The sequence below is a fragment of the Podarcis cretensis genome (genome assembly GCF_951804945.1).
Source record: "Podarcis cretensis genome assembly, chromosome: 1".
In the NCBI taxonomy this organism is placed as follows: Eukaryota; Metazoa; Chordata; class Lepidosauria; order Squamata; family Lacertidae; genus Podarcis; species Podarcis cretensis.
Window position 1 is genome coordinate 69,984,538 of NC_137170.1, and position 26,739 is coordinate 70,011,276.

The window sequence follows — 26,739 nt, forward strand, 5'->3', positions numbered from 1 at the left end:
ACTCTCACCTTTGTCCCTAGCTCGCCGGAGATCATCAACCAGCGCGACCAAGGCAGTTTCAGTCCCATGATGAGGCCTGAATCCCGATTGGAAGGGATCCAAATGGTCCGCATCCTCCAGGCGTGCCTGGAGTTGTTCAGCAACCACGCGCTCAATCACCTTGCCCAAGAAAGGAAGATTTGAGACTGGGCGATAGTTGGCCATACTGGCCGGGTCTAAAGATGGTTTTTTAAGAAGCGGTTTAATGACCGCCTCTTTCAGCGGATCTGGGAATGTTCCCTCACAGAGGGAAGCATTCACCACCCCGCAGAGCCCATCGCCCAGCCCTTCCCGGCTTGCTTTTATTAGCCAGGATGGGCAAGGATCCAGGAGACAGGTGGTTGGTTTCACGCGTCCAAGCAGCCTGTCCACATCCTCGGGGGTAACGGATTGAAATTGATTCCATACAACTTGACCAGACAGAGCTCTAGCACTCTCCCGCCCCGGCACTGCTCCCACGGTGGTGTCTAGCTCCTTCCGAATATGAGTGATTTTATCTGCAAAAAACTTTGCAAAATCGTTGCAGGAGATCTTGGGGTCTTTACAAGGCCCCGGTGGTAAAGGTGGTTCCGTTAAATTACGAACCACCTGAAAGAGTCTCCTGCTACTATTTTCTGCAGATGCAATAGAGGCGGTGAAGAAAGTCTTCTTCGCCGTCGCTATCGCCACTTGGTAGGCTCGACGTTGAGCTCTAACCTGTGTCCGGGGTCAGATTCAGAGTGAGTTTTTTGCCACCGACGCTCTAGCCGTCTCAGCGATTGTTTCATCGCCCTCAGCTCCGAAGAAAACCACGGAGCTGTCCGGGCTCCATGCAATCGGAGAGGGCGCTTCGGAGCCAGACAGTCGATAGCCCTGGTTAACTCCGCATTCCAGCGGGCCACCAGGGAATCAGCTGAAAGGCCATCAACATGGGATAAAGCATCCCCTACCACTCTCTGGAAACCATTTGGATCCATTAAGTGGCGGGGGCGGACCATCCGAATTGGTCCCACCTCCCTGCAGAGGGGATGGGTCGCAGAGAAGTCCAGTTGCACCAGGAAGTGATCTGACCATGGCACTTCTTTTGTTTCACTTTTACTTAGTGTCAGATCACCCACGTCACTAGAGGTGAACACCAGGTCTAAGGCATGTCCATGACTATGAGTTGGGCCAAACTTATTCAGGGACAGCCCCATGGAGGCCATGCTTTCCACGAAGTCCCGAGCAGCCCCTTGTAAGGTCGTGTCGGCATGGATGTTAAAATCTCCTAGGACAACCAAACTAGGTGTCTCCAGGAGAAAATCCGCCACGACCTGAAGCAGCTCAGACAGGGAGTCCTTGGTGCAGCGGGGAGGTCGGTACACCAAAAGGAATCCTGTACTGCCCCTATTGCCCAACTTCCAGAACATGCACTCAGAAAGCTGGATCTTCCCAGTAGGACGCCTGGTGCAAGCTAGTGACTTCCTAAAAATCACTGCAACCCCCCCTCCCCGCCCACATGACCTGGGTTGCTGTGCGTAAGAGAAACCTGGTGGGCAAGCAGCGGCAAGGACAGGCCCATCTGCTTCCTCCAACCAGGTCTCTGTCACACATGCCAGGTCAAATCCTCCATCCACAATCAGGTCGTGGATGGCAGTGGTTTTATTCATCATTGACCTGGCATTACACAGCAACACCTTCAGGTCATGTAGGTTTCCCCTGTTGATTCCAGTATCCATCTGGTCAAGGCCAGACCCGGAGGCAGGGATAGTCTTCAAACAACGACTAAACCTGCCTCCTCGGTAATGACATGGTCTGGTCTTAGCGTAACTCCGCCTCCTGCCCATGATCACCGAGATCGGATGTCCCAGTGCTTCCCCCCCTGTGGAACTTGTCCCAGCCATCGTGTTGGCTGGGGCCCCACTCCCAGGCAGCCCTGATCCCGCCCCTTAAAAACAAAACACAAACTATACAGAACCAATAAAACAACAACAACAAAAAGAAACAAAACAATTATACTAAAATTAATCCCCAACTAAATATCCATCCCACCCACCCCCAACAATGGAAAAAAGGGGAAAAAAAATAAAAATTTAAATTTAAATTTAAATTGCCACCGACTGCTTGAGGACCAGCAGTTGCAATGCTGGTTCCATGCAAACCATGATTTGCAAACTGAAGCCCAGCATTTAAAGCATGTAGTCTTATTCACTGTAGTCTCCTTTCTGATCATTGATTTAGAAAGCTCAATAATTCTCCTGTGGTTAATTACTATATACATGTATTTCCTAGTGGTGACCCTACACACTTCGCTGAAGAATCTAAAATGCCTGAAATCTACCTTTTTATAATTTTCATCACAAAGCAGCATATTTATATGAGCTGTCTGTTTTATAGGCATGTTAAGAAAACTGAGTATACTCAATAGGCAGTAGCTATGCATCTGCCTCAGGCCTGCCCTACCACCAATCATTTGGCATAATGTTTAAATGTGATGTTAATTCTCATGCACGGGCATCGATTATGTACAACCATTCCTCCTTGATTTTTAGATAACTGTGCAGTACTATGGTACACATACAGGAATGCTTGTGCCGATGCCCTATTTTCTTAGGAAAGGGCAATTGTTCATTGATTATGGGGAAACCAAGAAAACAACACAACATTTACTTTAAGACTTCAAGTGAGTTATAAACAGAGGAGACAGTAATTTTCCCCATGAGTAGGTTTTTGAGCAGCAACACAAAGCCCTGCAAGTACATTTATACACTGCTGTGTACAGATATATACTTGCACCAGTAGGATATCAGAGCTGTGATATTGTTCTGAGGCTTACTCTAGCAAATATATCAGCAAGGATATTCTGGAAAAGGGTGATAATATTGCTAAGATTTATCTAAGAACAGCATTAAGGAAACAATGTGGTTCACATCCCACTGAAGCAAATGGCCAAACTTCCACTGTGCAGCTCAATCATTTACTACAGAGATTTTTGTAACTGGGCTGGGCTCCAACGAGGAAGCTGGCTCCTATTTCTTTCCCTTTATGTACACCTCTGGCTTTTTACCACAGGCGTAAACAGCTTATGTAGTATCTTCAAATGTCTTCTCCTGTATTCCTGTGTTTTGCAAAACTGTTGGTGTTTATTCAATGCAAGGGAAACCTGCAGTTTTCAAGGCCCTGTTCATCGCTCTCCCTTTATATCATACACACAAATAGCCCAACCTATAAGTTGTTTATGATCTGATCTAGATGAGCACATCTCAGAAGTCGGACCATTGTTCCTAACCTCCTTTGTATTCCTTGTACAGAAGAACTCAAAGAGAAGCTAACAGAATATGTTGATGAGGTGAACACACGGAAGTCTGGGTTCATCAAGGTGGTTCGACACAACAAGCAAGAGGGGCTGATTCGCTCTCGTGTTAGTGGCTGGAGGGCAGCCACGGCTCCCGTAGTTGCACTCTTTGATGCACATGTAGAATTCAACGTGGGATGGTATGTGCCTTGCTGCTTCTGGTCTATGTCATTTGGTAGAGTTTGTTTGCGCATGTTCAGAAAAGTTCTATAGAAGAGTTAATGCCGATCTCTACATTAACTCTAATGTAGGGATCTAATCCTCTAATGGTGTATTAAATATGTATCCACTGATTAAAAATTCGTTAAGTGGCAACAACTGAAGTCTTCATCATCCTTTAAATTCCACAGGAGTTTGGCCATTGCTTTCAGTGAGTTAATGAATGCAATTAAAATGTACTTAGATTAAATCTGAGCACACAAGTGTGAAAAGTACCCCTATTCCACTGATTTTTGGAGGACTTTGAACAGTGGGGAAACTATTAGTCCATTCAAAATGAACACATAGGATCCTGCCCTCTCTCAGAATTGGCTTTGTTACATTGTCATCTAGCCAAATGCCACTGGCTGTGTAGTACTGTGGCATCATCATCCTGACTACCTTGATACCTGATTGGTTGGCAGCATGTTAGGTTTAACCTGTTGTTGTTTTAGATGGTGCCAAGGCAGCAGCCAGTCACTCACTCAGGGCTGAAGATAACAGCAAACAATATGAGCAAGAGAGGGATTAAGGATATAATAGTTGTCCCCTCACAAAAGAATAATTGAGATGTACATGTGCACTGACACTTGCATGAAAACAGCCAGGCTGGTGAGATGTAATGCAAGTCCCTGGTGTAACAGGCAGACCATTGGGCTGTTAAAGCCAATAGCTGAAGCTTCATTGGCTTCTCTAGACTTAGCATTACATACAACACTTTAGTAAGTCACATATAGACAGTTCTTAATATATAACTAGCTTGAATAGCTTGGTTCAGAACATGCAAATATTATTTGGCTGATAAAATTAAATGAATGCATGCTAATGGCTTAGAAGGTCTCTGTATTGGTAGTGTTACTATTTTTATTTGTTCTTACCCTGTATATAATTCCTGATAAAAGAGTAAGGGGGATTCTGTTTGAGTGGGCATCACCCAGGCAGAAGACATAGGAAGACACAATCTTCAGAGCCTGAAAGGTTGCACAAATCTGACACCTTTTAAAGTGACCATCTCTGTGCCACATAATTGTATTCTATGCAAGTTGATTTCTATGTCAACTGGAGAGGTGAAGGGGGTGGAAGATGATAGGTGTCCGATAAGAAATACAAAGAAAGTGTTTAGCTTTTTAAAATCGTGTTTTGAAGAAGAGTATGTGAGGAAAGGTAAAAATAGAGATGCTGAAGGATAAAACTCAGGGAAAGAGATGTCCCTACATTCTGCTAAAGTGGCAGTCAAAAAGGAACCGAGGGGGGGAAAGTGCTCTTTCTGCCCTCAAGCCAGGAATAGCACATGGGACATCTCTGCTTGTGGACAAGGGCCAGAATGTAAAGCTCTAGAAGTTTATAAAGTGCTGCTCTGTGGAGGTGCAGATCCCACATGTCACCACTTGAAGAACGTCAGTTATAGGCAAGTTACCTATATTGAATTTGGCATTGTCCCATCACAGTGGTGGTGCTCTGCAGAAACAGTGAGCCAGCAACTAGCATCATTTTGGTACACACAGCAATTTATCTCATTTTTCACATACAATTCCTCCATTTAGGAAGGTATAATAGGATAAGCTAACGTGCTCAGTTATCTGTTCAGTTTCCTTGAGTGTAAGGAGGGGATTTTTTTTTTAGCCAAGTGGTTCATAATGTAGTCAGAGTCTAAAAACATTTAAGGGGGTTGTAAAACATGGCCTTAAACTTTGAAATCTTTTAAAAATGAAGGCATCTGTAGTCTTAATATTCCTGTGTGGTCAGATAATGTCAGAGGAGGGCTCTTATCTGTACACACAAAAGGGACAGGGACAGAAGTCCTCCGGAGATATGAATACGAAAAGAATTTTTGATAGATAAGCTCAATCCATTTTCTGAACAGAGAATTCCAACAAAAGAAAATTGAGGTGGCGTATGCAGGTTGGCTGTGTATAGCTAAGAAGCAAGAGTTCTTAAGGTGGATACAGTAGATAGAACTCTGTATTACCACCTGTTCCTTTTGATCCCAGTCCCTGCTGCTTTATACTGTCGAACAGCAGTATGCCCTGTTTCATCTTTCTGCCCTGCTGATCCAAACCTTAAATAGCCTTCTAAACAAACACACATGCAAACCAAATTACAAAGGGAACATAAAATATATACGCTTCCTTGAATATAAACTTCCTTGGCATTATCTTGCCACTGTGCTATAAATCCTAAAGGCCAGGAAAGTAAGTTGTTTGGCCTTTATGGGTCATTCAGACCTGAGCTTTTGTTGTGCATCTTGTTTTGGTTCTGTTCCTAAAATAGGAACAAGGAACGGCACACTCTTAGTACCACTCTTCACCTTTCTCCAAGACTATGCCATGTGCCAAATGGGCATAATGTACATCAGTGGCACCATGTACTGGTGCAATTAATTCTGCATTCATAGAACCATCTTGCTGCATCCCCCCCCCCTTCCAAATATACCCAAGACTATAGTTAATTAAAATTGGAGACCTTGCTTACCTCAGCAATAAGCACAACATTGGCTAGGGTTACTAATAAGAAGGTTTTTGCAATCTACACCCATTTTTTGTTATTACATGCATAACTCTATGAGAAAATGGAGCATTCCCTATTCCCATGGTATGTGCAGGGCTTGATTGCTGGATGGCAGCCAAAATGTCTAGTTCTAAGTTGGACGATCTTGAAGTGCTCAGTCTCCTACTTTTTCTTCATTTGTGTGTGCCAGGAGTAGAAGGTGTCCCTAAACAATCTATTGACATAAAGTATGTGCAGAAATATCCAGTTAATATGCAACAGACTCATCTTATTGTGTGGTTTATGATTAAAGTTAATTATAGCTTTCCAAGGTGCAAAACGTTGCACTAACTTGGAAAGCACTGGGTTTAGCTGTGAATTTTAAAATACAATTCCATCAATAAATCAGTATGGGCATTTCCTTAGAAAATAACAGGTGTTCATATGGAAAGTGGATTCAGATAATGACTCAAATCAATAATTTTCTGTTTGGTGACTGAAACCAATTTCACCTGATTAGACAATGCTTTGGGTTTTTATTTGTAAAGGTGGGAGACTGAGTTTAAATCCCCCTTTTTGCTTTGTGGCTTTATGCCGAAACCATTGTAATTTTGACTGTGGCTCAGGTCAGGTATTGAGTGCCATGTGATAACCCACGTGAGATCAGGGTGCTGTGGCAGGGTTTTGTGGAATTGTTACTTCATGGAGCCCCAGGAAAATGAAATTGCACCAGTGGTAGCACTGAATTGGCTCTGCTGGTGTGTTTGCACCACACCAACATTGTCACTTCGCCCCTCTCTTTCTTGGTAAGCAGCAGTGATGCATTTGACTGAAGGTCAGGGAAGCACCAGTGTCCCACTAAATCATCCACCCCTGCTGTTGTTGCCTAGAACTTGGCTGCAGACCAAGATTGACGGGCTGGTTCCTCCACCTCCAGCTGAAGATAAGCTCTGCACAACCCAGACTCTTAATATTTGCCTCTCAGTGCATGTAACCCCAAATATGCCGTGTGGCATGGAAAAGTAAATATCAGAAGAAGGAACCTGTGTTGGAGCACATTGCCACATATTTGCATGTGGAATTCTGGGAATGCCCAGAATTGTTAGTATTAAAAAAAGGAAATGGGGGCAACAGTGGTTCATAATCAGTGCTGTTCTGGCTAAAACTGCAATTAATCTCTTCAAGAAAGATTCTGATAATTATTCTACTGTGAAACTAATTCAACATATTTTAAAAGCTGCCAAATTAGTAATTATTAAAATCTGGAAATCATCACAACTTTCCAATAGCAAACTGTGATATGTTAAGCAATGGGGTGTGTTATAAATGGAGAAAGCAGCAGGTCAGGCACAAATAGTTCTCCTCTTAGGAGAATCATTGCAGGCCTTAACCGATTTTTACTATAATTGGGGAGGGGGGGTTATAATCTCTTTCAGAACAAATGAGACCATATCATCCGTTAGCTGACAACATTTTTCGTAAGAATCCCTAGCTGGCTGAGAAAGGACAAGGCCTATGAGTACGTTAAGTGCCATTTCCTCATGATGGAGGGCAATAACTATTTTTCAACCCAAGCACTAACCCAGCCATTTTGATTGTGCTCACATGAATGAACCCACCATGCCATGCAGACAGTCATCGATATAGAGGCCACAGCTTCTGTGACTGCTGCATCACAACTATAGCTATGAAGATCCTGGAAATGGTTGTTGGTTATATCAGTGGTTGCTTCCCACATGCCTCTTCACAGAAGGATATACCTTATGCTTTCAGGGAATTAGCCACAGATCACAGGGCATAACTTTTCTTGAAGAGTTCCTCCCCCCCCCCAAGGCACTGTCCAATGTAATTACCTATTCTACTCATTAGTGGCTTTAATTATAGTGTATGTCAAAGATTCATGCTTCAGGAAAAACCCGTTACATAATAATAAGTAATATTCCTTTGCTGCTGGAGATTTGCTGAAGTTCTCTGTTCAGTATTTCATATCTTCAGTGTCTGATAGTGCCTGCTTATTAATTTATTTAAATCTATCTAGACCAGTCTTCATCCAAACCTATTCCAGGTGGTGTACAATGGGCATGCATAAAACTGCTCATGCCAGATGCAACAAAATGGAAGCAAGAATCAACATTCACAACGAATTAGCATCAATAAAACTTTCAAACTATAATGCAGAGTAAACACAACCATTTAAAATGCCTGGGCAAAAAATAAAATAAAAAATAACCGGTGCTGGAAATAATGTAATGTCAACTGCTTCTAATTATTTGGCTGCCAATTACTGAGACATGCTAAATTAATATTATGTTTTGTTTTCTGATTTCAATCTTGATAGAAGAAGACTCTTTGAAAGGGTAGAAGCCTTTAATCTTAGGACAGCTCTGTTCTTGCTGATATCCTTGATCGTTTGACAGCTGTAGGCTGTAAGGATAATTGTCACCAATATGAAAGTCCTAATCTCTTCTTATCACTGAGGCAAGAAAGTAACAGGGAAACATGCTAAATGGTAAAACTGTTGTGTGTAGGAGCTCTAAAGATCTTAAGTGAAGTTAAAGGATCCCACTGACATCAGTAGAAGTTCAGAGTAGGAGGAGAGGAGAGAGGGAGAAGGAAGAGCTATGAGTGGGAGGGGCTCCTTTCCCCATCCTCTTGACCTCAACAAACCTGCTGCACCTGGAACTGGGTGTGGAAAGTGCAGCTGAATAGAACACAAGTGTGGGCAGCCTAAAGAAATACCATCCACCTTGTCCTGTCCATAAAAAAGAAAGTCTAGAGTGAGATACCAGGGTGTTTCTAGGAACTTGTCTTGTTGTGAGACTTTTGTGGGTGAGTTGAGAGTTTGGACCCTGGGTGAGAACCAGGAAGCTGAGAGGAATGGTATATCAGAAGGAAAATGAATTGCTATAGATTTTTATATACTTAAAACTTTGCATTAATGGAACATCTTTATATGTAACTGTGTATTTTTATAATATTTTGTTAAAGTTGACTGTTGCTGCTTCAGTTTTTTTGTAAACAGCTTAGAGAAATTTTTAATATACTGAGTCGTATAGAAATTTAAAATAAAATGAAGGAAGAAAATAGGAATTAAGCTGATGATTATAACTCTTGGAACACTCTGATTGTCTTCTCTATCCCCACCCCCACCCCTTAGGGCTGAACCAGTACTAACCAGAATCAAGGAAAACAGAAAAAGAGTCATTTCGCCATCATTTGATAACATCAAATATGACAATTTTGAAATAGAAGAGTATCCTCTGTCTGCACAAGGGTTTGATTGGGAATTATGGTGCCGATATTTAAACCCACCCAAGTCATGGTGGAAGCTGGAAAACACAACTGCTCCTATAAGGTAAAAAATGTAAATGTGAGTCATGCTGAGAAACAGCCACAAGAGAGGGCTACTGCTTTCATATCCTGCTTGAGGGCCTCCTGTAGGCATCTAGTATTGGCAGACCCAGCTCAGTTGGTTAGACCATGGTGCTGATAACACCAAGGTTGCAGGTTCGATCCCTGTATGGACCAGCTGCATATTTCTGCATTGCCGGGGGTTGGACTAAATGATCCTCAGGGTCCCTTCCAACTCTACAGTTCTATGATTCTATGATTCTAGGATGCAGGACTAGATAGGCATTTGGTCTGATCCATCTGGCCTCTTCTTACATTAAAAAAAAAATCAAATTATGCGGGTGGATTTGGGTGTCATTTGGTTAAACCCCTGTGGCCAAGGGCTCACCCACAGTGGGGCATTTTTAGTTCCAATAAAATACTGTTTTTATGTAACCATGACAAATTACAGAGCTGCTGTCACTATTTATACAGTCACTGGCACACTGTAATGGAAGGCCATGGCTGGTTGTAAAAAAGGCTGAAATATGCAGGTTTGCAGCAAAAGCAAGCCTGTTTCTCTTGAGGATATATTTGGGAAATCTGCCATGCTGTGAAGAGTGTACTTTCGTTCCCCACCCTCCACCCCCATGCATAGCACTGATGTCTTGATGCAACATAATGAGGAATGATTGGCATTTTCTTCATCATGAAGTTCACAAGGAACAGCTTCCCCTAGTTCCAAGATGACACTTTGCTATCATCTGTACAAGCAGGGAAGGGAGATTTCAGGGGTGTGATTTAATTTTTTAAAAAGAATTTTTACGATCACATCAGGAGCAGATGCCTCAGTTTATCACAGCTTGATTATCATTGTCTTGATGAATGCAAAATGGTGTATCCTGTTCTATAACAACCCCCTGTCCCCTTTAATTAGCATCCTGTTGTCCCCAGTGCACTTCTTTTGCTCACATAATGGCACAAGTGACATTTTTCTATTTGCCAGCCTGCATGACAAAGCAAGAGTAGGGCTAAAGCCAGATTAATTGTTCCATTCTCAGCCACTTTATAAATACTGTGTGGCTGAATCTCAACCAGTTCAAATGCCATTGAAGACTAGCCGGACAAGAGGCCAAAAGATGCAATGCCTAGGTCTTCCTGAACATTTCCTCCCCTTGTTGCATGGCAGTATTTGGAGTCATTACATTGAACTGAGTGACTGAGTCCAATGAACGATGGAGCGAGCCACACTTCAGACAAGCATTTAAAAATGTTCTCTGAAACCTTGGCAACATCAGTATCTATCACACAGTAGCCCTGTGCAGCTAGCATATGTGGTGATAACAAAGCATCATGGCATGTGCTGGCTGTCCCTGTCCCATCCATGCATTTACTAAAAGCTGCCAATAGCTTTTGGTGAATATGCAGCCAATGGGTACAATGCTGCTTATCTCCATTCATGCATTGATATCTCCACAAATGTAATCTTAACTGGGCTAAAGAAACCCATTTGAGCAGCCCAGTTCTACATGGAGTCTTTATGACTGCAAAAAGTTTGCAATGCATTTTATTTTATTAGTTACAAAGGTCTTAGCCTGGACACTATTTGTAGGAGACATCGTAGGAGGTCCATGTAAACTATTTTGAGGTTCTCTGAGGATAAACAGGACAGCCATGTAATCAAGGAATGTATTGGTTACTTGAGGGGCTACAATTACCGTATTTTTCTCCCCATAGGACGCACTTTTTCCCCTCCAAAAATGAAGAGGAAACGTGTGTGCGTCCTATGGGGCGAATGCAGGCTTTCGCTGAAGCCTGGAGAGAGAGAGGCATCGGTGCGCACCGACCCCTCTCGCTCTCCAGGCTTCAGGAAGCTATCCGCAAGGCTTGCAAGCCTGGCGGGAGTTCCTGCGGGCTCACAAGGCTTGGGGGCAGCAGCCTGCAGCCCCGGCGAGTGTCTGCAAGCGATGCGCACCCGCAGGAGGTCCCGCCGAGCACGTAAAGCTTGGGGCGGCAGGTTGCCGCCCGAAGCACGCGGAGCCCTCCGGAGGGCGCCCCGTGCTTCGGGCGAGTGTCTGCAAGCCTTGCGTGCCCGGCGGGAGGTCCTGCCAGGCGCGCGAGGCTTGGGGCGGCAGCTTGCCGCCCGAAGCACGCGGAGCCCTCCGGAGGGTGCCCCGTGCTTCAGGCAGGTGTGCACAAGGCTTGGGGTGGCAGCCGCGGCTGGGGGGGAAAATAATTTATTTTTATTCATTTCCCCCCCAAAAAAACGAGGTGCGTCCTATGGGCCGGTACGCACTATAGGACGAAAAATACGGTAATACCTTAGTGTGGATGCTTCAGTAATAGCACCAAAATACCAGGTTCCTGCCAGTACCCGAGATGAGTAAGTTGCTCACGGCTTCGGTCAGCTTTGGTCCAGTCCAGAAGAAAATTCAGCTTATTCTGAGTGCAAGCCAGATCTTTGTTAATTTATCCCACTATTGGAGGTGGGACTTAATAAGACACACAAATTTTATGGTTGGGGAATTTACCTTAAATGAGGCATACCTGAAATTCACTAAGCTGACTAAATTCCAGTGTTTTAATATTTGCTGCTTTTTTTTCTGTCTAGGAGCCCTGCACTAATTGGATGCTTCATAGTAGACAGAGAATATTTCCAAGAGATTGGTCTGCTAGATGAAGGCATGGAGGTCTATGGAGGTGAAAACGTAGAACTTGGGATCAGGGTAAGAAACCATCGGGAACCAACTAGCAGATTTTAGATGAGGAAAAAGTAATAGATGATGAAGTCAGAATTGGAAACACACAAAAAGATTGGAATCTGAATCTCAAAAATCAGATACAGTCGTACCTTGGATCTCAAACACCTTGGCTCCCGAACAAATCGGCTCCCGAACAATTGAAACCCAGAAGTGAGTGTTCTGGTTTTCGAATGATTTCCAGAAGCCGAACGTTCAGCATGGCTTCCGCGGCTTCCAGTTGGCTGCAGGACGCTCCTGCAGCCAATCGGAAGCTGCACCTTGGTTCCTTGGTTTTTGAACGGTTCCAGGAGTCAAACAGACTCCCGAAATGCATTCTGCTCAAGAAGGTACAAATGTATTGGATGAAAATAATATATTGTTGAGTAGTATCTTACATATCTTGAATATACAAGCTCTTCCTCAGCTTCAATTAATTAATAAATCAAAAAGATAAGAGAACAGCTTTCTGTACTGGTTTACTGTTCATCAAAAATTATATTGAATCTTGGCTAAGGTCTTCTAATTTATGTAATAAGCCCAATATTACTCCTTAATTGATCAATAAATAACTTTCCCTTGGCAGGAGTACAAACATTGATTGCTTTACCACTATGAAAAATAATATGTTTTAAGTTAATAAGATTATCAATCAATAACTCTTTTAATTTTTTTTACTATGCTGTAATACAGAAGAAAAGTATTTGAAACCTTGGTGCTGTCTCAGTATGTCAGAGAGACTAGTTAATTTGTGCTTTTGGTTCCTGTTCAAAAGCTCTCTGGATATCCCCCCCCCCCAGTCCATTACTGCATAATTGTAATGAACGTGTTTTGCATTTTCCCATCATACTTTTTATACCTTGATATAAGTGTAAAATCATATTAGATATTTGCCAATAGGGCGACTATCAATGTATTTATCAAAAGTACTGTGTTGAATCCAGAGTTGCCTTTCCTTGAATTGAAGTCCCCACCTCACCAGTGGACCCAAATTTGTGCCCCTGTGCAAGCAGGGTAGGGAGCAGGGTACCTGGTCAGCTGCTTCTCTGTCCTGAATCTTGCAACATTCAGCTTCATTGTATGTCCATGACTTCTTCTTGTGTTATGACAGAGAAGTAAAAACCGACTACCTTTGAAGCCTGTGGAAAAAATAAATAAGAGAAAGGACATAAACAATGCTTAGTGTTAAGTACTGTAAAATGATAGTGTAAAATAGTTTAAATATTTTAAAATTTTGCTGAACAAATGAACCTTGGATAAGATTCATCGCCCTCTTTTAATTAAAGTTTTGTTGGTAGCAAGAGCAGCACCCTCCAGACACATCTGTTTTAAACACAGTTGAGCCACTTTAGAAGCCGATAAAATATGAGACAGATGTGCTCTTCCTTCTCAGCATAGGCTGTACATATTTATAGAATACTGAGTCTGTATAATCATACAATTTTCATTCCACTCGATGCCATTTGTTTATTAGCAACAATCTATGTGATTTATGTATCTCATTTCAGTCTCTCTAACTCCTTCCAAAAAATGTAATACTATTGGTTTTTTAGAGGGCCAGCTGATTTTTAGAGCAAGTGAAAGTATCCTAAGGAAGACAGCTGGATTGGTTTGAGCCACTTTACAAAAATAGATTTATGAACTATGCCATGCACAGCTTAACAGCACACAGCTCTTATTTGCCTTCTGTGGCTTTTTAGGTCATCGGCACAGAGCATGCATGGTGTAGCCACAATCCAGCAGGACGTGATACATCCCACACCAGAGGCAAACGCTCAGTCATTTAGCAGCCATTCACTTCCAGAAATGTCTTGGGAGCCACACAATGTGACATGTTGTGTTTTTCCTTGCAAGGCATTCCAGGAAATGTGGCTGGTGTGAAGTTGTGAGTAACGTAGGGGTAGCAGTAGTAGTAGAGACAATGAAAAAACCTTCATAATGCTAGGTAATATTAGAGGCAGCACTTTCTCCCCAAATACCGTATTTTTCGCTCCATAAGACGCTCCTGACCCTAAGAAGCACCTAGTTTTTAGAAGGGGAAAGCAAGAAAAAAAAATTCTGTGCAGAGCATGTAAGTAGCTCTCGCTTTTCTTCCTTTAAAGCAAGCAAAGCGAGAGCCATTTACATGGCTTCTCTTCCGCTTGTAAGGGGCCCTTTCAAGGAGCCCCTTCTGTCCTTCCTCCCGCTTCGCTGAGAAGCCAGCAGATAAGCCAGAGGAGCTGCGCAGCTCTCGCTCTTGTTCTGCTGGCTTCCCAGTGAAGCGGAAGGTGGGACGAAAGGGAGGGAGCCCTTACAAGGAGCCCCTTCCGTCCCTCATCCCGCTTCACTGAGAAGCCAGCAGAGCAAGAGGGACAGATGGGAGCCATGGCTCTGGCTGCAGAGGCATCCCTCAGCTCGTGACTGCAGCAGTAGCTGAGGGATCCCTCTGCCACCCAGTGCATTTGCTCCATAAGACGCATAGACATTTCCCCTTACTTTTTAGGAGGAAAAAAGTGTGTCCTATGGAGTGAAAAATATGATACTAGTCTCGTGTCCTGCTTTCAATCTTTTTGTAGGCCTCTGGGAGAACAGACTGCATGGGCCTTTGGCTACATCCACCAGGGCTCATTTTAGTACCTTAAATTTATGTTCCCCACCCTGACTTGTTTTTCCCCCGGGGAAGGTCATTTCTCCCCTATCTGCCCAACAAATGGTTGCCAAAGAAATTTTCAGAATGCTCAGCTCAGCTCTACCCAAAGCATAGTTTGAACACCACAATTTCAGACTAGTCTCTGGACTGGAATGGTATCCAGCATGGCTTACACTCCCTGGATCGCAGACCCTATTATAAAGGCAAAGAGAAATATTTATATATAAGTGGTAAAGAAAACTACTTCAAGTACAACATTGAGGCTGCAAAATGTACTACAGATGCTTTCATTTCACTCTCTCCCATTTCAACTTTTCCCTCTCACTTGTCAAAGATAAAACATTACTGCATCAGAAGAAAGGGCAAGTTCCTTACAGTGTTACATTACAGACAAGAGATGGGAGCTTCCTCTGTAGCTCCTACTAGAGGGTCGGGAGTCATGAGACCACCCCTATAAGCTGGTTTCTCTGCTTGAACTTGTGCACTGTGCTTGAAGATAGACGGTGCTTTGATTTTGAGCTGACTGACTTCCAGTTTCTTTACACTGGCAAGGAGTTTGATCAACATCTACCCATGAGGCTTTCCTAATAATTTGCATGACAGAATATGGCCCCAAAGCTCTCAAGTAATATGCTAGCCAGTCAGCTCGGCTTATTCTATGCCAAAGTTAACGGCTGAAGATCACACTGATGGACAGGGCTAGAGAAAAGCTGAAGCCTTTGTGTAATTGAAATTTTGGGGTATGCTGGATCACTTAAATAAAACCCAATATTGCTTTCATTTCCCAACATTTTTTTCTTGCTCTCTCCAGAGAAGCCCAACCTGACCTACATAAAAATACTTTCATCTTTAAAGCACAACGGTGTGCAGTGGTGTAGCATATGTTATCTAACATCTAGCCTGACCAAAAAAAAATTCCAGCTTCATCAAAACAAAATTTTGACTCTGTATTGGACAGAAAATTTTAGCAGTGTGCCACCAACACTTCATAATTCAGAACTAATCTAAATACCAGGATTGATGAATATTTATAAGGTGACTGTTAAAAAGAAGCATAACATCAGATATGCTAGATTATGCAGATGTATATTGCCATCTTTTTCCTTAGCAAAGTTTTTCTTCCTTCTTTGTTTCTCACGAGCAAAGGGCATTATTCCAATTCATGTGTGAAAAAGGTCCAAGTGTGGGCCAGTGTGGTATAATGGTTAGAGTGTTGGACCCATGACCTGGGAGACTAGGGTTCAAATCCCCACTCGGCCCACTGAACGACCTTAGCCTGATCACCATCTCTCAGCCTTACCTACCGTTAGGTATTGTTGTGAGGATAAATGTGAGCTGAGAGGGGATTTGAACCGCAGTACACACCACTTTCAGCTCCTTGGAGGAAAAAGTGGTATATGAATGTAGTAAATGCTATGAAAATAATTTTAAGATACATTTATATTAGAGGCCAGGAACTGGAGACACCTGGGTCAAACAGAGCCTACATTGCTATCATTAAAGGCTAAAGCACAGGTGGCCATCCTGTGGTTCACTGATTTGGCCAATCTTCCTGAAGATGCCCCATCCTTCTTTCCCACCAGAGTTCCTTCCTTCCTATTTCCTCCTTATTTTTCTTGCCTTGTAAACCCCCCTGTAAAGTTATTTGACAGTCACCACTTCCAGCCTTGTGGTGCTTACTTCTTAGTAAGAACAGAATTGGAAATTGCATGGAAGTAGGAATTCTAATTTGAGATAACCTTGATGAGAATTGAAATAGGGCTATCTTCATTCCATATTAGTTAAGACAGAATACTTTTGTCTTTGACTCTACAGCTGCTGCTCATCATCACCTCTGTCTCCACCAAAAAGTGACATGCAACTCATAACAGGCAGGGGTGGGGGAGTTTCCCCACCCTTGGACTGAAGAGGGTGGAGAAAGTAACATTTGTGACAACAGCAGACTAATTTCAATGAGTTAGTTTGAATTTCTCACTCCCATCCCAAAATGGTCTTCCAGGAAAATAGTTGCCACCCAAGTAGTTAGATCATGATATACCAAAATTAATGAGTACTTATGGCAGGGGAAGAGGAAACACAAGGGTTTCGAAACACACATCTTTAAAGGCCCTCTGATAGAAGTTTGGGAGAGGAATAGATTCTTATTAGAACCTAAAGTACCACACTGGCTATCCCCATTGGAAGTTATGAGCGTGAAAAAAGTAAATATGAGAGGTGATTGGATAACCTATGAACAATTGTTAACAAAAGTAGGGGGGACATGGAAACTGAAACCGTACGATCAAGTTAAAGAAAAAGTATTTGATTGGCTACACTATATCCAAATAAACGAAATGTTTAAACAAGACATCAAAGAGAGAGGGTATGCGGACAAAGAATCTAAATTCCAGACTGAAATAATAAATAATGACTATAAAATCCTTTCTAAAATGTACAATCTGCTACTGGAGTGTAATTTGATAGATGAGGAAGTGAAGTCGGTGATGATTCATTGGGCAAGGGACATCGGTCATAACATATATTACGAAGAATGGGAGAAACTTTGGAAAAAACCCCTCAAATTCACAGCTTGTATAACGTTAAAGGAGAACCTCATGAAGATGTTTTACCGATGGTATATAACTCCTGCAAAATTAGCAAAAATATATAAAACTTGCAACAAATGCTGGAAATGCAGGGAAAAAGTGGGATCCTTTTTCCACATGTGGTGGGACTGCAGAAAGGTCAAAGGTTTTTGGGAAAGTGTATATAATGAAATGAAGAGTATATTAAGATACAACTTTGAAAAAAAACCGGAGGCCTTTCTGTTAGGACTAATAGGAAGTGACATAAAGAATAATGACGGCAAATTCTTTCAATATGCAACAACGGCCGCAAGGGTCCTATTAGCTCAAAATTGGAAACAACAGAACATACCGACGCTTGAGGAATGGAGAGTAAAACTGTTAGACTACGCGGAGATGGACAGATTGATGGGGAAAATTAGATATTTAAAAGACCAAAGGTTCATTGATGACTGGGGGAAATTTGTGGAGTATCTGGATAATATAAGTGAGGGTCAGATAACGCTAGTTGGGTTTAAAAAGGCTTTGTGAAAAGGTTGGAATATTGTCTAAAGAGAAAAAGAAAAGGAAAGAGAAAATAATGTCAATATAAACTAGGATTTGTGTGAATTTGTTAAACAAGGGTATGGATGATTCAAGGGGAAGTTGAAGGAAGTCTCAAAGAAAGGAATCTGTGATAATAAGATGTAAATTGTTTTGTTTTTTGGTTGTTATGATCTAAAAACAATAAAAATCATGGAAGAAAAAAAAACAAAATTAATGAGCACTGAGAAACAGCACCATGATTAATATTATATCTGATGTTCCATAAATAACAAAACAGGAGATCTGAAACTGAGCAGGTAGCCAATTAGTAAAGATAGGGCCCTAAACACATCATTTAGAGTTTCTGGGTGATAGTACATTCCTGGAATACATTAAAGAATTTCCATTCACGTGAAAATCCCTTCACTAGCAGGCATGGGTTTTTTAAAATTTAGCAGTTGTCAAATGCCACCTAGAATAATATCTTGAAATAGTCTCATTAACCATCCATGGCATGTATGTGTCTTTTTTTAATGACATGGAACAATGCTTCCTGGAGTCCACAAACTGTTTGCAAAGAGGTGTTCTTTAAGACAGTCTTCAGAGCTAGACTAGATTACAGATGTATGACAATCTGATGCATAAGTAGCTACTAAACACAATCAAAATTGATTGCATTTATTGCTTCGTAAGTATTGTTGGGATTGTGCTTGTGGTTTATCTGAGGTAAATTATCTCTTTGCCAGTTTCACCCATGTGCTAGTCTTTAAAGCCCCAAACACTCTGCCTAGGTTGTTCTCAGCGTAGGGTATCATTGCTAAAGGCATTTTTTGTTATCGGCTATGCTCATATTTTATGTCATTTTATGTCATTTATTCAAGATGACTGCTCAGATTCCACCAGTGCAAAGCACAAAAGCTTCGCAAGGCAGGCACCAGACTGCCAACAGTGTCTGTGACCTAATGATGTAAGGAGCTAAAGGAATAGTGACACTGGGAGCTAGACATGAGATTGCCTGATAGGTTGTCAACAAAGAAAAAAAAGTCACTCCATGGCCTCACTAGTAAAAAGTTTGTGCCAATTGCAATGGCCCTGATTATAAGTATGCAACTAATTACCGTATAAGTAGCATAGTCTGTGATCATCATTATTCAGTATGGGTTTTTTGTGATGGTTGATGAATTAGTCACAAGCCTAATCACTTTAGAAAAGCCCACAGATCTTGCTTCTTTAAAGATCTAAAGTAGCTTGTATTAGGGACTTGCTGCAATCAGGGCAAACAAGGCCCTGCTCACCTTGATGTTGCCTCTATCTATAGCTTCTCATGCCCAAGGCAAGGCTCGATACTTCCCGAGGGGTACAAGGAAACAGATGGCAAGGCTGTGTGCTCAAACAAGGCTCATGAGTGCTCAGACCAAGCCCTGGGTTGGGTAATGCAGCCTCATGATCTCCATTTGCTGTGCCACTCTGCAAACAATAACCTTGCTTTCTATGCAGTGTCACAAAATACATGGCTCAGCTTCTGTAGTGCGGCCATTGATGCAACTATTTTTAGATCAGGGTAGCAGAAAGGTATAACTTTGTGGAACATTGCGGTGGGTGATGAGCATTCTCCCTGCATGTGATGGGAAACTGAATTAATCTACCTCATCATGGACTTCCATGGATCCAGAGCATGATTAGAACATATCCACATGTGCTCAATGCCCCCACCCCCAAATCTGAGAATTAGCCCTACAGTTTGAGCTAATTTGCACATTGGATTTTACATGTATACATTCTACTAAAAACTTAAAGCCACTCATAGCTGTACAATATGGTCTGAATGAGAACAAGACTCCCTAGTGGCTGAGCTGGGTGTGAAGGTTGAGTATCAGTCCTCATCACTTGTAGGGAGAAGGTAAAGGAAGATCATCTGCAAAATCATCCCTCTCTACCATGTCACTAGATATATTTTTCTTCCACTGAATTGTTTTAACAGCATTTGAGTTCTGAATTTCTCTTGTACTGTGTAGCAGTGTGTTGAAGCAATTTGTAGTCGCAGTGCAGAAAACAGCCTCCTGCGCTATAATTTTTCCATGCTACGCAAATGATATTTGTCTTTACAAAACATTTTGCAGACTTATGGCATCAATAGCTTGGAGCATTTATGAATAATAATTAATGTATGATGTATGCATCAAATATATTATTTATGATTGCATAATTATAGCACACGTTGTAGACAGCTTTGATTACTGTTATTTCTAGTTTATGAAAATGAGGTTATCGTTGGCCTCTAAACATGCAAACAAGAGAATTCAAATAACCATAAAATTAGTTGTGTGCAAGTTTTAGTATGTCAAAGAAAAGCAGCATACCCGGATCTTAAGTAGAATTTAATGGAAAGAAAGTATGCTGCAAAACACTGCTTATATAAATAAATAATCAGATATTTAAGCAAAACAATAACAGCAGCCCTGTCACCTATAAATTATTACTTGCACAACAGGGTCTTGTTCTCTGCCCAGTAAATGAGCTCCATTTGTAGAGGATGGGATATTTCTCCTTCATACATCTTGTTCAGGCATAGGCAAACTCGGCCCTCCAGATGTTGTGGGACTACAAGTCCCATCATCCCTAGCTAACAAGACCAGTGGTCAGGGGTGATGGGACTTGCAGTCCCAAAACATCTGGAGGGCCAAGTTTGGCCATGCCTGGTCTAGAGCACAAGAGGTCATCCTAACCGATCCAAGCACCTTGTCCACGTCCTCAAGCCTTACTAACTGAAACTTGTTCAACAGGACTTGGCACAATAAAGACCCCAGTGGGTGCAAGCATTATATCCCCCAAATGCTTTGCAAACAAGTCACAGCAAGCTACTGTCAGTTCTGCCACCACCTGGAAAATCTCTGCAGGATGGCAAAATGAGGATGCCTTCACTGCCACTAGGTTTGATGGCATTCAAACTGAGTTTTCCTCCACCTGTGTTTGTGCTGTCTCCCAGCTTGTTTTCTTGCCCTAAGCTCTGGAGTATACCAGGGAGTCAAGCAGGCTTCACAACATGGAAGAGACTCTGGGGCGATTGTGTCAAAGGCCTTAGCCATTCAGATGTTCCAGATCTCAGTCAGGGCTCCGAAAGGAATGCCAGTCATATCAGCCAGAAAATCCCCCAGAGCCATCTGGAAATCATCAAGGACAGACTATCCTAATAGGTCCCCTGGCTCTGCTGTGGGGGAAAGGTGTTGAAAGCCTAAATCTCAACAGAGAGTCATCAGACCATGAGAAGGGACTGAAGCCAATATCTCTCACGTTCAGATCACCCTCTTCCTGCTCATTTTAGAAAACAAGGTCCAGAGTGTGGTCTTCCACATGTATTAGGCCGGTGAAATCTTGGGACAGCCTCATGGTCATCATGGTAGCCATGAAATCATGAGCCACCCCAGAGCTAGTTGCCTTGGCATGGGTGTGGAAGTCCCCCAAACCAGCAGTCTGTCTCTGAGACTGAGGGAAAGTTTCACAGCTGTTTCACAAATAATGCTACCTTTTGACTCCAGTTCATAGGTCTATAACAGTTGTAGGATAATGAGCAGAAGACTTTTTACCTAGCATGCTGATGAAGGGAGAACAGTTTCACCTGCATAATTTTGACTCTTAAAGAAAAAACGGCAGCCCTGTGTAGTGCAGTTGACTTGTTCAAACATTACTTTGGACTTAGCTGAAGTAATATATACAGTATATTCTTTATATGAGCAGAATAATTGCAAAAGCCCTTTATATACAGAATGTTGTGGGCTCTCCTGCCTGTAGTACTTGGGGGATGTGATTTCAAGATTATTGTCATTTTGCCAAGAACCAACCCTATTTTGAAAATGGAGCAGGATTGTTTCCCTCTATATCACTGTATTTCCAACTGTATCTCGGCCTGCATAAAGTTGTGGCTCATTCCATTGGTCTCGGTCAAACCTCAAGTAACATAATTTTCTCCTCTTCCCTTTCCTCTGCAAATGTCTCAACAGTCTTCCTGCAGCTGCAGCATGTATAATTGTACATACAGGCAGCATTACCAGTTGCACTTTGAATCATCCTTATAATCGCTCTATTTTAGAGAAAGCACGCATGTGATTTACAGGTCCCACAGAAAAGAAAAGATGATCAACACAACACCAATAGATACCTGGTGCAAAAGTCCCTTTGACCCACAATGGCCACTCTCAGTATTTTGGCCATTTCATTTGCACATGCTGAACTAGTGCATTGCTGCTTTATTGAAGGAAATTTCTGCTTTGAGTATTATAGCCAGAGAAACAAGTGTTGGAGATAACATACAACCTTTTTGTTTTTTTCTTACATCTGTATTCTGCCTTTCTTCCACAATTGAGCCCAATGCATCATGCACATGACTGCCAAACAATCACCCATTCAAGCACTGACCAAACCCAGACTTGCTTAGCTTCAGCAAGTTAGTGGACTCGTGTGCCCTCAATCCATACCCTGGGACTCAACCTTTATCCCTTTTGATGAAAAGCATATGTTACCCAGGGGTCATGGATGACACTGTGGGCAGGCAGAATAGGTTTTGTAACAATTTAACTAGGAAATAACATGCAGCAAACTGTTGATGAGACCATTTCCTAGATAAACTAGGAATATAGCTGAACATGGCATCATCTAACTGCTTAATATTCCAAGAGGTTTGTAGCGTTCTTCTCTGCCATCAAACACTTCTTTTTCTCTTTGACATGCCATAGTGCCTCCTTTAGTATGCTCTGTCATTGATCATCAGTGAATAGGCCCTAACCTGCAAGAGGTCACATCGCCCTAACTTCAATTTGTTGCAGTCATTAAAGGGTTTTTAAGACATTAAAGGGTTTTTAAGAGAAGAGAAGCATACTAAGAAGGAAGGGAAAACAATGGGCATAAATGGCAAAAAAATGCTTTAAAAGATGAGTCCCTGCTGCAAATCGAACTAAAGGTTACTCCTGTATTTAAAAGCACGGAAAACTATTATCCTGAAGTTTCTTAAGCCAAGGTTGACATACTCTGCTGACAGTACTAAAATTGCCAACTGTTCATTTCTCCAGCCATAGTGTGTCCCTGCTGTGTCTCTGGGGTTTTTTGTTTAGCTTCTTATCAACAGATATGGGCCACTTATATTGCCAGTTGCAGACAAAAGGTGGCGTGCCTGGCTTCATATGTTCTTATGGTGGCCAATTTTTGGATAAAATTGGCAGAGGCAAGAGAAATAATTTGAAAATAGGAATTTTGTTTTCCACAGAACAACTGAGTGTGCCCATTTGCTTGAATGTTTGGCGGTACAGGGGTGTCCTGTGCTCTCTCCTTTAAAATTGTGTCTCTTGCTCTGTGATTCATTACTAAGGCCAGCCACAAAGAGCTGTATTTGTCACTACCAGAAGATTGCTGACACAACAGAGCACCCAGGGGGTGAGGGGGACACTTAGGAGGCCAGAAACCAATATGAAAAAAATGAGCAGTTGTGGTCACCTGCTTCCTCCTTTTGACATATACTTGGCAATAGAATGACTTAAGTATCCATTATTCTTCTGTGTCTTGTGGGAAGATGGATGTAATGTAAAACAATTGAGTGACGCTTTGTGCCTTTAGTGACCTTTGAAATGTGTTATTGCTTAGTAACATAGTCCATGGTGGAATTTACTACAATTATGAGCAGCAACACCCCAAGCCCACAACATACGTAGTTTAACCATGCATGGTAGAAGCTTGATGGCAAAGCGCAAAATTAATCCCTTCAGAACAAACGCAATGTGAAAAGTACATAATGAAGCAATTAGCTAAAAGTAGGAGGGGCAGAAAGGATGTAATATTAAACAGCTTGTTCCCGTAAGTTCCTTTTTTACTAAGGATGTCTTGCTGGCATCTATTCAGTAATTGATTATGACTGTAAGATTATTAATGGGTTTTAAAGATCAAAACAAATGGTCTGAAAGTTGTTTGTTTCTGTTAAGGAAAAACATTGGGGGGAAAACAGTACTGCAATGTTTCTCCCAGTGTAAGCCAAGATGAGCACAGCTGAGCATACTTTACTATTGGTAGCTAATGCTGACAGTGCCCACACCACTGGCTCCACTAATATTTACATTCATCTTTAATTCCCACTCTATCCTTTCAGGGCACTTTACATTTTCAGCCGTGTGGTGTAGGACTAGAACCTGGGAGACCAGGGTTCTAGTCCCCATGTGACCATGAAGCTCAGTGTGTGACCTTGGGCCAGTCACAGCCTCTCAGTCTGACCTACATCACAGGGTTGTTGCAAAGATGGAATGGAGGAGGGAGAACTGCACACCACCTTGAGCTCCTTGGAGGAGAGTTGGGATCTAAATGAAGTTGTGTTATTCTGTGTCATTGGCCAATCCAGCCCAAGTCCTGATGTGCTTGACTTGCAGCTGCTCTCCAGGGTTTCGTGCAACTATCTTTCCCTGTCCTGCTACTTCTATAAACTACACTTGCCTGGAATTGAACCTGGGACTTTTGGCATACTTTGGGCTCTTTCCTCCTGTATTAGTCATCCTTATACAGTAACTCTTTTGTAAGGTGCAGCCATGTAGATATCCCCATATTGCAAGGAGGCTAGTGACTTGATGAAGGCCAAGGCTGCTTGATGAGCTCATGATTGGTTGGCTGATAATCCTTAAGTCACTATGCTGTACTACACTCAAATTCTAATAGAAGCTGTTTTAGTATACACATCATGTATAGCTATTTTAAACTTTTCATCATGTAAGTTAAGTATAACAAAAGGACAATGTTTCCCCTTTAGAATGTAAAAGCCCTAAGCGTTTACTTCTATTTTTTTCAGCACGCCGGATGTATTTAGGCCAATATTTGTAAAACATTCATCACATTTTCAACAGAGGCTGGGACATTTTCCCTTATAAGTAATTAGATTGGGTTTTGAATCAGCTCTGCACAACCAGCTTCTTCTATCAGCCCTTGTCTTGACAGCTCCTGCTTAACATTTAAGATTTTAAGTGAATTCACGCTCCTTGAAGCAATGTAATTAATAAGACTTCAGAAATAGAACAAAGACTGACAGTGTTTAGACAAGAAAGGGAAGACCAATAGGTTTGATTAATTGGAGTTTACTCAGAAACTGGATAATTGCTGTTTACAAACCATATTAAAGCATGTGTTCAATCAGGCTGGGGTGAGTGTGTGTTTAAAAAAAAACCATATGCAGCTTCATTTTGTAGTTAAATTACGGAATTAATAATGAAATCAAAGAGACTGTGAAGGAGCATCTTAAATGTCACCTCCTGTTTCTAACTCATTAAAATGTTCAGTTGTTTTTAAATGTAAAGCTCTTTCCCCCCTTTTAGTCTCATGCCATAGTTGAGCTTTGCACTTTGTTGGTCTTTAAGGCATCTGTGCTTTAGTGGCAACATAATTCTCAGGCAGCATGTGCTATACATGCCTGACCCTACCCCCCTTGCGAATGGCCTGACAAAATAAAAGAATAATCTAATTCACTAATGAAAGACCAACAGGGTTGTAGGAAGGGCAGGGGAAAAGAAAACCTCTACTGTCATATCTCCTAAGCTGCAATTAGTTGGTGACTGTAAAAATGAAGATTCCCTATTTTTTCAGAACAGATATAGCAAAGCTGTTTAAAAGTATAGTGTTTCTACAGTAAAAAATACTGTTTATTGGTTATCTTAAAACCAAATTTTCCAATATGTATCATATTGTGACATAGGATATATATTCATACAGAAGAGTCAATTTCTTCAATTCAGTTCCACATTTTCCCCTCAGTGTGTTTGCTCTGTCCAGAGCTCCTTTCTTCTTGAAACCTGGTAAACTAGGAGAATTTCTAAAACTAATTCCTGAACTATGAAATGTTCCATTTGCCACAGATTTTTATTCCTTCAGTTCATTTGTATTACTTGGCCACTCCAAGTTGCCAACAAGCGAAGTGTGTTGATAAAATACTGCCCCCCAAAAGAGGGACAATTACAAAATCCTGTCTGTCAAACTTATCCTTGAATCATGAAAGTTTTGTGTTGCAGGCTTTGTTTCCAGAGCAGAGCCGATAAAGTTTGAAACTAGAAATATGTTCCTTAAAATTTTTTTTGAGGTCTGCATGTACTTTTTATTTTGTCAAAGTTTGTGTTCTTTTTCATTCTCTTCATTTGAACTAGACTTTTTTTTGGAGGGAGGCCTTCTTACCTCTGCCAGCTTCTTTGACTCTGCTGGAATCCTTTGTGTGTATACGTGTGTGTGTGTGTGTGTGTGTGTGTGTGTACATTGATAAAAAGCCACACAAAAAGAATATTGGTGCAACCATCAGCATGATCAATCAAGATTGCCTTTTTCTGGCCTTCGAAATCATAGAATCGTTGAGTTAACTTTCCTGCTCATTGCAGGAATCTCAAAGCTACAGCATCTCCCCCAACAGTTGGCTGTCCACTCCAACCTCTGCTTGAAGACCTCCAAGCTGTAATACTAAACATACTTACTTGGGAATGAGCCCCACTGAAAACAGCAGAATTTATTCTGAGTGAACTCCCATAGGTGTGCATTGCCAGCAAGGCAGAACCCACCACCTGCCTAAGTAATTAGTTTCATTATCAGTGTGCTCATGTGCATCAGCAAACGGTGAGGAAATTCTGGAATGAAGTTAAGCAACAGAAAGCTGCAGCACACCACACTCTGCACAAAACTGAGAGCTTTCTTTCAAAACAAAACAAAACAAAACAAAACAAAACAAAACAAAACAAAACAAAATGGTAGATGGTGATTCCATCCATTAGCTCCACTTTGAAAGCAAGACCGGGTAATTTGGAATTCCAAATTCAGGGCACAATTTGGATAACATTCAGAAGTTTTCTCAATTATTATTTATCCTCTTGCTGGTACAAAACAATTGGTGGGTTCTTTTTCATTATTATTCTACAT

General features: G+C 41.8%; 1 protein-coding gene and 1 long non-coding RNA gene across 4 annotated transcripts in view; one reads left to right on the plus strand and one right to left on the minus strand.

The window, feature by feature from the left end:
* GALNT18 (polypeptide N-acetylgalactosaminyltransferase 18) overlaps positions 1–26,739 on the plus strand; it is a 372,255-nt gene that overhangs the window by 293,384 nt on the left and 52,132 nt on the right. For both annotated transcript variants that reach the window (XM_079966313.1, XM_079966312.1), the window contains exons 4-6: positions 3,309–3,492; positions 9,195–9,392; positions 11,979–12,093. In XM_079966313.1, coding sequence (XP_079822439.1) covers positions 3,309–3,492; positions 9,195–9,392; positions 11,979–12,093 — 497 coding nt within the window. The remainder of the gene's footprint in view (positions 1–3,308; positions 3,493–9,194; positions 9,393–11,978; positions 12,094–26,739) is intronic.
* LOC307210931 overlaps positions 1–26,739 on the minus strand; it is a 48,755-nt gene that overhangs the window by 3,413 nt on the left and 18,603 nt on the right. The window contains exons 2-3 of one of the 2 annotated variants that reach the window (XR_013836230.1): positions 13,136–13,244; positions 6,144–6,263 (exon numbers count right to left, since the gene is read on the minus strand). This is a non-coding gene — a long non-coding RNA (uncharacterized lncRNA). Of the gene's footprint in view, positions 1–6,143; positions 6,264–13,135; positions 13,245–26,739 lie in introns of those variants that run through there. The other variant, XR_013836229.1, reaches the window with a different exon arrangement.